The 11,460-nt window shown below is 41.6% G+C and overlaps 1 protein-coding gene across 1 annotated transcript in view; it reads left to right on the top strand.

Moving 5' to 3' along the window:
* The window catches only part of LOC103802299 (focal adhesion kinase 1), a gene marked incomplete at both ends in the record, with an annotated part of 32,717 nt that extends 21,468 nt beyond the window's left edge, over window positions 1–11,249 (top strand). The window contains 4 exons of the mRNA XM_009074757.1: window positions 4,895–5,006; window positions 7,954–8,040; window positions 9,240–9,377; window positions 11,118–11,249. Coding sequence (XP_009073005.1) covers window positions 4,895–5,006; window positions 7,954–8,040; window positions 9,240–9,377; window positions 11,118–11,249 — 469 coding nt within the window. The remainder of the gene's footprint in view (window positions 1–4,894; window positions 5,007–7,953; window positions 8,041–9,239; window positions 9,378–11,117) is intronic.
* Between the last annotated feature and the right edge of the window lie 211 nt (window positions 11,250–11,460).

The raw sequence follows: 11,460 nt of genomic DNA, 5'->3' as shown, positions 1-11,460 counted from the left end.
CAGGAAACCTCTCTCCTGGGGCCACTGCAGCCCTAAAATCCAGTTTTTACTCTCTTCTCACCAGAGCAGAGAGGTTTCTGCCCCTCCAGACTGGTGACCTTTATCTCCTGGAAGCTACACGGCACGATTGTCCTTAGGGCTGCTTTGCGCCGCTCACAGACAGAATCAGCCTCTTGTTGGAAAGGTTGCCAATTCCCTGATGATGAGGCAGACTAAGGCAGCTAGGAAAGATTGGATTTCAAAACTCAAATTCCCATGAACTTGCAAAAACAAGCCATTTCCCTGGTGGCCTTTCCCTGTGGTGTTGCTGCTGCTCCTGCTGGATCCCATCCAGAGTAGTCTCTTCAAGCTGAGAGCAGACTGGATGTTTGCTTGGAGCCAGTGATGCAGCACTGCAGCATTCCTCTCTGGTTTAATGAGAAAAAGTCCATGGCTTTGGGAAAAAACGTCTGCCTCTGAAATAGCACTGATGGGAGCATAAGCACTTCATGTGTTCTCTGTTACTTGATGCTTGTCCTGTCTCATAGTAACAGCTGCTCTGCAGAAACTGATTGTGCAATGCAAAGGTGCTGATGTCTGTACAATTTATAGACTGTTAGTTTCTGTTATATATGAATTTATGTAGTGGTATTAGGGTAGTAATTATATAGCATTTGATCTATCCAAAGTGGATAGGGGTGAGTCAGTCTTCCCAGGAAACACAGAAACAAATGGGTGGGTTGTGGATGTCCAAATTTAATTCCTCCATCATTCCAAGTCTCTTTTTTAAGTGGTGAGAAGGGGATAAAAGTCAGATTAGGTCAAGACAGTGAGATGCAGCCCTGCTACTCCTGCAGTTCTGTCACTGACTTGATCAGAACTAGAATCTGGGATATTTTTGATCAGGAAACGTGTTGCCTTGCTGGTTTTGTGTAGGAGGGATTTTTTTTTTTTCATGCACTACGTGGTAAGTAATATAAAAGGATTTTAATTTTGAGCTTTCAAATTAATGTTGTTTCATGATATTTTCACTGCACCATGGAATGAATTTTGTTTAAAGTAGCTCTCACTAACCCTTTCTGCCACACATAGCAAAATAAGCAGCAGTTGTGTCGTTGCTGAGGTGTCACTGTGTGCTCCTGTTGGTCACAGGTTTTGACAGAGTGCACAACCCCAGTGACATCCTAGGGCTGCAGGTCACATTGAATATAGCTCTGAAAAGAATGGGGAAAATTTGAAAGCCCAATTCTTAGGTTTTAAAGTCTGGTTTTATGACAAACATGAGATAATTAACTGATGACAACTGGACTTGAGCCTTTTTGTCACTACATTTCATGTAGGTCCTGAAATGTTGCTTATAAATGAAAAAGACAAGACTGGTAAGAGTGAGGGCAGATTGAGTCATAGAATCACAGAATCAGCTGGGCTGGAAAAGACCTCCAAGACCATCAAGTCCAACTGTATTGTGGTGACACTAAGTGCCACATCCAGTCTCATCTTGAAAACCTCCAGGGATGGTGAATCCACCACCTCCCTGGGCAGCACATTCCAATGCCTGAGCACTCTCTCTGTAAAAAATCTCTTCCTAACATCCAACCTAACCCTCCCCTGGCAGAGCTTGAGTCTGTGCCCTCTTGTCCTGCTGCTGGTTGCCTGGGAGAAGAGACCAACCCCCACCTGACTCCAACCTCCTGTCAGGGAGTTGCAGAGGGTGAGAAGGTCTCCCCTGAGCCTCCTCTTCTCCAGGCTCAACACCCCCAGCTCCCTCAGCCTCTCCTCATGGCACTTGTGCTCCAGTCCCTTCACCAGCCTCGTTGCTCTTCTCTACACCTGTTCCAGCACCTCAATATCCTTCCTGACCTGAGGGGCCCAGAACTGCACACAGGACTCAAGGTGTTCAAGTCCTCTCCATTTGTGGCATCCTGTCAAAAAACATTATAACACATACTTGAAATACACGATGGAGGCTGCAAAATGCTTCATTAATCTTTTGCTCTGTGACAGTGACCATTAGGAATCATCTCTAGTCCATGTAAATGTACTTTTATGTTAGAGTAGTATGTGAAAATACATTCATCTGCACCCAGCTTTGCATTTCTGGTGGCTGAAGACCACAGAGACAAAGAAGATGGTTGTTGGGGGTCAGCACTTAACTGTCGGTCACTGTACCACCACAGCAGAAGACTCTGGTGCTGCTGTGTGTTTTGGCATGTGAGGATACAATTTAGTAGTTTAAATATTCCTGCACTGAAGCTCCTGGTAAATCATAGAATCAGTGGGATTGGAAAAGACCTCCAAGATCATCAAGTCCAACCCTACCGTGGTCACTAGACCATGGCACTAAGTGCCACATCCAGTCTCAGCTTGAAAACCTCCAGGGATGGTGAATCCACCACCTCCCTGGGCAGCACATTCCAATGTCTGAGCACTCTCTTTTCACTGTCAGAAGCCAATTTCAGTTAAAAGTTCTTTGTCAATTAAGTAAGTTCTGATAGTTGAGGTTTTTTATTGGCCCTCACCTAGCCAGGAAACTGAGTTAAGTTTGTCTGTTCTTCCTCAGGGTTTGCTAGGGAAACCATAGGAGTAGAATTCTCTGCTTGCTCCTCTTTGCTGCTAAAAATATGTGCAGTTTGGGAAAATATGCCTAGATCTGACTTTTCCTGACCTTCTGCAAATTGTAATAAACTGTTCAGAGAACTCGAGCAGCTGCACTGAGAAAACGTCAAAAATATCTCTTGGCACATTCTTACTCCATCTACAGATTGGTCTTCCCTTTGTGAAAACAAAGACCTTTCTGTGAGTCATTTATATTCTTCATGTTTTTTTCAAGTAATGCTTCTCTGAGGCATTTCTATTTTATATTCTTGTCGGCTCTACCAAGGGCATCCAAGTACAGATTCTGCTGCAGCACGTCAGCCTGTGAGCAGGCCAGGGAAGGATCTGATGGCACAGGTGACCAGAGAGCAGGGTGAGATCAAGTGGAGTCATAAGGCAAAAAGCTGAGCCTCTCTTTATGAAAAAAAGAAGTCATTTCAGTAGAAGTTTGTCATTTCCCGTGGTGTAGTTTCAGTTAGTGGTGTTGAACACTGTGGCACCACAGATAAAATAAAATGGCTTTGAGAGTAAGGCAGGGAGAGGTATTGGGGTTTCATTCCTTTTTGTGGAAAAACAGGACTGTGCTGTGACAAATTCCACCCATGGCCCCAAATTGTCAAAAAGCCATCTCTAAATTTAGTCAGTGCTACTAGCCAACTCTGTTGTGTTCTTTTGCACAGATTAGAGCAACTGCTTGGTTAAAATCATCTCTATTTTTTTCATATTTTATTCATTAATCTGGGTGGATTTTTTTTTAGTGTTGTTTTGTTGTAGGGTTTTTTATCTTGAGGTATATTTTGAAAGATGATAATCTTGGTTCCTGGCTTGGGATGCATGTTGGCTGATTTCTCATGCTACATAAAACTTTATGCTGGATATCTGAAGTGTGACCTAGCTTTAAAGCAGGGGATTTTGCTCCTTCATCTGTTCAGGTAGGAAGTCTTGCATTTTCCTTATTCTGAAGGAAAAGAGATAAAATAGAAAGAGTCTCCTCTTATTCCCTCTGTTGGGCTGTTTCCATGGTAGTTCTAGCAGGATGACTTTTGCAAATAACTTGTCTGATTTTGTTTTTGTTCCACATTCTTGTGTTACTTCAGCAATGATGGATTGAAGTTGCAGCAATACTTAGAAACTTGATTTAGCTGCAGTGAGACGAAATGACTTTTAGAAGTGGCATAGTTGTTTTTTTGGCTGAGTAAGGCAAAAGTAAAGTTCTTGTCTCCAAGCAGGAATTTATTCTTGAAATAAGCAGTAAAGTTCCACGATGAGAATAGACTGCTGGGGTTGATCTCATCCCCTGCATGAGTAATTCTGGGTGGTTGTTTAGCAGACTGAACAGGAGATTATAAACTCAGAACCTAGCTTTGTTTCTGGAAACTCTGGAGTGATAAAGAAGCTGGAATAGCTCCTTCCCAGGATTATCTCTGCACTGGGGAGAGCGATATGGAAATAATCTGCCCCGCTCACGTCTCCAGACTATCCCCATAGTGTGCAGCTCCAAGGAATTGGCAGCTCCCTCTTTCAAAGCTTCATTCTGAGTCTTTTTCAAATGGCAAATGTCCAACATTAATAAGCCACATAGCAGAGCTGGGAGGAGGCTGGCGGTGGGGGCAGCAGGAGCACGTTCAACTTCAAACAGGCTTTTAATAGTCAGAACAGTGGTAAGTAGCAAACTGGTTTTACTACTGTCTTGTACTTTGTGAAATCGCAGCCTTTTGACCTGAATGCTTAGGAGCTGAGTGAATCCTGTCAGATCTTTCTGCTTTGCTAAATTACTTTGCTAAATGTGTTTCTGGTTAGGCTAAAATGTAAGAGCTGAAGAAGTATTTAAAATGGGTTTTGACTGCTTTGTTTAAAAAAGAGAAAAAAAAATCTCTGTGATCTGAAGCTCTTGAGTTTCAGTGAAGAACATTTTCGGTTTGTTTTGAACCTTTGCTGCAGTTCAGTAGGATATTTTCTTGTGAAGAATTAAGCTTTCATGCAAGTAAGTGCTTGATTGATTGTCTTTGAGGAATTCTCTGTGTAATTGCACATAAAAAGAACTGTTAGGCAAAAACAATTTTGTGCAAGATCAACCACAGCTTTCTAAAAATTTGATGCTGCTTCTGCTTTTAAAAGCACACTGGTAATCCTGCAGAAAAATTGCTGGCTGATACTGGTTTTCAGAAACAAAACCAGTGTATGTAGAAGAAGTTTGTTTTTCAGTGCACAGTCACTTCATTAAGTAGTGTTTATTAGTCTGGAAAATGTGAGAGCTCTGAGGAGAGGTTTGGTAGTCACTGAACTGGAGTTTTACTTGATTGCAATATGTTTTCTTTAGCACAATACTGGAGGAAGAGAAGCTGCAGCAAGAAGAACGAATGAGAATGGAATCCAGGCGACAAGTCACGGTATCCTGGGACTCAGGAGGATCAGATGAAGCTCCTCCCAAGGTAGCTAAGACTGCAGATTATGTGTGTTTAAAAAATCCCCAACAAAACCAAACCCAAATCCTCTTTTTATTCAGTTTGTTTCTTTAAACCCTCCTCCAGTACCACGGCATTCTGGCCAGTTCTGTCACCGTCTGTGAATCTTTGCCTGAAAGGACCCAGCTCTGCTTGAGCTGTGGTTAGAACTGATCTGTGCTATGATACTGGACTAACAATTTTTACTTCATGTCAATTAACTTGTAAAAGACAACCATAGTTGCCACAGAATTGTTTCCTGGCCTTGCTTTTCCTTTCTTGTAGCTCTCCTATGAATTCCTGGCTGGTGAGCTCTCAGGCCAGTGTGAAGTTTATTTATAACACCTTAGTGAGAGGATAGAAATCAGCTAACTATATTTTCCTTCTTCTTGACAGAAAATTAGGGGTTTGCTTCCAAGAACCTTACGTGGTTTAGTTTCCACTTCATTTGGTTTCATTACTGTCCTGTTTGGCTGTTGCTGATGTGTTCTGCAGCTGTGGGAGTCCAACCTCACCAGTTGCTGAGCTCTCTCCTCTCACTGACATGACTTATCTCTTTCTCCTCAGGGTTATTTTTGCACCTTGATGCACAAGCCTATGTTTTTAAGATTACATTTTGTGTAATCACCACTGTAATGTGGAATATTTTCTGTGTCTTGAGAATAGTTTCTGAATTCCTGGAGCTGTATGTGCACACTCTAGAGCTGACAGTGATCCCAGTAGTACTTGTGTGGCACCTTTGGCTGCACACAACCCCCAGCACTCATAGGAAGGCAACTTCTTTTGATTTTCTTTGGTGTCCCCATATCCAGGTTGTTGCCTGATAGATTTCTGACCTTTGTTCTGCATTTTGATAGCTTTGTGGCAAATAAGGACAGTGGAATTGCTGTTTCATTCCAGAGTTAAAAACAGCAAACAATCCATCAATCTGTTTAGTCATCTGAGATGAATTAACAGGATTTGGTGTTTATCTAAACAGATCAAGTTCCAAGTTACAGAAACAGATAAACTGCATAAATTGGAACAATATATACTGCTTAATTATTACAGCCTTGTTTGAAGAATTTGTTTAGTCTTGAAGCTTTGGGGCCAATCCAAATAGAATAAGTAGCTTTTACCAATGTAATTTATGAGCTACACCGTGTTAGAAATTATCTTCATTAGAGCTTTGTGTGTGATGTATAAACTGAAACACTTGACCAAAGGTGTGTTAGGACTGAAATTATTTCTACCATTGCCTATCTGTTTGATAGTCAGTGTGTCCTCACTGCTTATATAATACAGCTGTTTGTTAGGTTTTTATACAGTGTTTTTGTGTAAAATATGGATGTGCACACTAATGGCATTTGAATTTTAAGTGCCTCAAGTTATTATCTAATCATCTAGTGGTGACAACTGATTTTTGTATTCTTCTGACAATTCATTATAGAAATTTCAGGTCTTTGTAAGTCTAAAACTCCATTATTTATAGCCTTAAATTCTTACACATTCTCAAATAATTCACAGCTCTCACAGTCCATACTATGAATTACTTGTATCTCAGTGTTTTCCATTAGTAACCTAGAATAGAAAACATCCTAGTCCAGAATGATAGTGATGTTTTTCATAATGGAATGATAAATTCTGCAGCCTCAAGGTAATGTGGTTGCCTTTAATTGCCAAAGGGACTGAAGGAACCATTTGCAGAATGATGAGGTTTGAGGGGGTTTTCCCCTCTTAGGTTGATTTTTCTGTTCTGGAAACACCCAGCAGTACTGCTCCTTATCAAAAGAAACCCTGAAATATACCTTTGGAGGTTCAGAATATAATCAAAAGCATCTCCCATGTTGAGGCAATTAATTACACAGAAGTCAATTACACAGAACTAACTTTATACCTCAGGATACCAGGTCAAAATAGTCAAGCTAAACATGCTAGTTTGGTTTGTGTTACTCCAACTGAAGCAAAAGAATTTACTTTTGGGAAGGGTCACAAAAGCAACAAATTAACACCAAAACTTGGAAACATAGAATCATAGAATTCAAGGGTTGGAATGGACATTAGAGATCATCTAGTCCCAACCCCCTGCCTTGGGCAGGGACACCTCCTCACTAGATCAGGTTGCTCAAGGCTCATCCAGCCTGGCCTTGAACACCACCAGGGTTGGGGCAGCCACCACATCCCTGGGCAACCTGTGCCAGTGTCTCACCACCCTTAGAATAAAAAGCTTTTTTCTCACATCCAACCTAGACTTTGCCTCCTTCAATTTGAACCTATTCCCCCTTGTCCTGTCACTGCAGTTCCTAACACAGAGTCCCTCTCTGGCTCCTTGTAGGCCCTTCAGATATTGAACAGTTGCTCTGAGGTCTCCATGCAGAGATCTCTTCTCCAGGCTGAACAGCCCCACACAATGCAGTGTGTGCACCTGGAAGTTTGGTTTGAGAATTATGATGTCCTCTCTAGAGTCAAACAGCACAGAGCAGGTCCTTTAGTTCAACCAATTAAATATGCACAAAGAATGCATCCACATACAGAGCAGACAATTCAGCCACATCCATTTCCAACCAAAAGTGGAGGAAAACTCTTCTCCAGGCTGAACAGCCCCACACAATGCAGTGTGTGCACCTGGAAGTTTGGTTTGAGAATTATGATGTCCTCTCTAGAGTCAAACAGCACAGAGCAGGTCCTTTAGTTCAACCAATTAAATATGCACAAAGAATGCATCCACATACAGAGCAGACAATTCAGCCACATCCATTTCCAACCAAAAGTGGAGGAAAACTTAATTTTAGTTGTTTTTTAAAAAAAAATAAATTTGTAATTAAAAAAAAGTTCTTTCAGGGTTTTTTTCCTTGCTTTTGTGATTAATCATCTGTAAATGTGACTCACTGAAGAGCAGTTTTCTGGGTTTAATTTTCTGTTTCTAAAGGCTCTCAATATTTATTTCTGCTTACAGCCCAGTAGACCTGGTTACCCCAGTCCCAGATCCAGTGAAGGATTTTATCCAAGTCCACAGCATATGGTACAGCCAAATCATTATCAGGTATTCCATTTTACACTATGCTGGTTTTTTCACATGTGGGGTTTATGTCTCAGTTGCAGCTGGTGGGATTGGTTCATTTCTTAGGGTTTATTTTCGTTCAGTTCCGTTAAATGAGTTTTGTTTTACATCAGAACAAACCCCAAACTGAGCCTGGTAGGTTTACTCCATATGGCAAATATTTTCATATCTGATGTGGTGCTCAAATCTTTAAAACTGCAGTGAAACACATCAGTATTTCCATATTTATTGAAGGAATGTGGCGTTCTTGTTAACATTTGTGTGAGCTATGAAACCAGTTGCCTTATAAAATGGCATTAACTGGGGGATGTGCCTTGGGATCACTGATATTTCATTTTCTGTTGGCTGGTAGCTGCTGCCTTCAGCATTACCACATTGTATACTCACAGGTTCTGCTTGTCTTCCTAACATTGCTGAAGAAATCTAAAACAAAAGTTTGTCATTAAAGGACTTTAGGCAATTTTAGGTTCAAGGCTGCAGCCATAAACAGCCATGTCAGTCGATTATTTTTTTTCTCCATAGAGAGGGAGAAGGTTTTCATTGATTTAACAAGTACTTCAGGCTCATTAAAAGTACTTGGATTTTCCTGTGGTGAAGTTCCCAGGCCGTGCAGCTAAGCACACTAATTACATGCTGTCACTCAAGACTTCAGCCTGTAACATGCAGCAGGGGGGACGTTTTTATGGGGCTCTGCAGGGCGATGCTTGCAGGCTCCTGTTAACTGGAACATGAGCTCTGTGTCTCTGCCTCTTACATACGTATTTATAAATCTGGTTTTGTCCTCAGAGGGCTTTGATCTTCTTGACTGCAGAGGTTAGAACATGCTCTAATGCTGCTGGTTTGATAGGCAGCCTCGAGTAGTTATAGTTATAGTTATCCTCAGTTAGATTTCCATCTACTTTTGTGTAGTGACAATGATTCTTCCATAGTTATGATGTGATATGCATCCTGAACAACTTGAGAAAGAGGTTGTGTGTTGTATTTTGGCTCAGCTTCCTTCTTCTGAAGTTGCTTCCCCTCCTCCCTTCCAGTGACTGCCTGAATTGAGTCATTTCTCTGCTTTTATATTCGCTCCCTTGGGAGGATGAAGCTACTAATTATGGGGAAGCACAGATTTTATTAATATCTCTTTTTCCCCTCTTTGTTTTTGTTTGTTTGGGGGGTTTTTTTGCCCCCTAAAGGTATCTGGCTACCCTGGTTCTCATGGGATACCAGCCATGGCAGGCAGCATTTATCCTGGGCAGGCTTCTCTCTTGGATCAAACAGATTCCTGGAACCATCGGCCTCAGGAAATATCAGTGTGGCAACCAAACATGGAGGTATTGTGAATTGACATCTCTGTTGTTGTGTTCTGTACAGTTAATACTCTATAATTTTTATTATTTAGGTAGAACTGTTGTACTAAAACTAAGTGTTTGGTAGTTTTTTTATTTGCCAGTGGGCTGGGAGTCAGGACTGAATCCTTCTGTGTGAGGTTGGGCATAAAGTGTCACTGCACATGAATTCTTGATGGAGTTTTTACTACTTATCTTAACTGAGTGATAGCAAATATTTGGTGTTTGTTAGAAGACTTCACTGCAACTTGGTGTTGTTCACAGAGATGGGAACATTCATGTAAATACACATAATACCATTACTGTGTGAAAATACCTGGGAGATACCCAGAATAGCTAAGGGACCTGAGGCTTCTCTGTAACTTAGCCAGAACAGAAAGTGAATACTGTGTTCAGTTCTGGGCCCCTCAGGTCAGGAAGGATATTGAGGTGCTGGAGCAGGTGCAGAGAAGAGCAACGAGGCTGGTGAAGGGACTGGAGCACAAGTGCCATGAGGAGAGGCTGAGGGAGCTGGGGGGGTTGAGCCTGGAGCAGAGGAGGCTCAGGGGAGACCTTCTCACCCTCTGCAACTCCCTGAGAGGAGGTTGGAGTCAGGTGGGGGTTGGTCTCTTCTCCCAGGCAACCAGCAGCAGGACAAGAGGGCACAGACTCAAGCTCTGCCAGGGGAGGCTTAGGTTGGATGTTAGGAAGAGATTTTTTAGAGAGAGTGATCAGACATTGGAATGTGCTGCCCAGGGAGGTGGTGGATTCACCATCCCTGGAGGTTTTCAAGATGAGACTAATGTGGCACTTAGTGCCATGGTCTGGTAACCGTGGTAGGGTTGGACTTGATTATCTTGGAGGTCTTTTCCAACCCAGTTGATTCTGTGATTCTATGAAATGGTCTGCAAAGCTGTTCCTGAGTTGAATTCCCATTGGGTGCTCTTCAGACTGTTGTGGTGGCACAGAGCTGCTTTGAGGAACATGAAACTAGTTCCCTCTTTAGCCTTCCCTAATTTCTGTTCTATTCTCCAGTGTTATTTACTTTTTCATTCAATTTTGTCCACAAAGATTCTCTTTGTGCAGCTTCTGTCTTAAATCCAGAGTTCTTTAACCAGCTCTATTCCCTTTCAAGTGATAGCTGAGACATACCTATATGATGTTACCAAATTCCCTTGGGCTTTCTTAAAAATACTTATTTGTACACTATTTGCTAATGATTTCCAGAAAGCATTGGGGTATGGTATGTACAGTATTTGTCAGCTTAAGTCAGACATAAATATTTGTTCAAAAATTGGTTGAAAAATGTTTTAGTGATATGCTTTGGAAGTGTTGGCTGAAACAGAACAGCATATTTGTTTTGAGTTTAAAATATGTATCTTGCAGCTTTTAGCAACTGGATAGTTACATTATTGCTCAAGACCAAGAAAACAAAATTGATAAATCTGGTTTTGTTGTCCAACTTAAATGAACTGCAATATATGAAGTGACAACATTACTGAGAAACAGAACAGAATCTTTCAAAACCTTTTGGTTGCAGCTATTTGGAGTGAGGCAGATAAAATGTTTTGAGTTGGAAATTTTCTTCTGCTCTGCTTTGGTTTATGAGGAGCTGAAGGAACTCTGCTGGACTGCTGTTACACATTTGGACTTCTAAAAATCAGTTCTTTTATAAGCTGTAAGTTCTTGCAGCTCTTTGCAGAAATTGTAAGTTGTGACTCTGTATAAACTTGCTCTGGGTTGTAGGATTCAGGCACTTTGGACATACGAGGAATGAGCCAGGTCCTCCCCACACACCTCATGGAGGAGAGGTTGATACGACAGCAGCAAGAGATGGAAGAAGATCAGCGCTGGCTTGAAAAAGAAGAACGATTCCTGGTAATCCTTTGGTTCATGGTGCTTCTGAATTCCTTCTGCTTGCTCTTGTTGTATTGCAGCTGGCAATACATTGTGAGAAATGAGGATATTTACTGAACTGCCAAAATGTAGGTGTGGAAACAGGTTTTAAAATAAGTGTTCGGCTAGTGAGTCCTGTAATTCAAATATCTTGAACAGCTGTGGCTTTTGGTGAATCTCATTTTAGCCAGTT

Source organism: Acanthisitta chloris, unplaced genomic scaffold (assembly GCF_000695815.1).
Source record: "Acanthisitta chloris isolate BGI_N310 unplaced genomic scaffold, ASM69581v1 scaffold6015, whole genome shotgun sequence".
NCBI classification, from domain to species: Eukaryota; Metazoa; Chordata; class Aves; order Passeriformes; family Acanthisittidae; genus Acanthisitta; species Acanthisitta chloris.
This window is presented reverse-complemented; position numbering and strand designations above follow the sequence as displayed.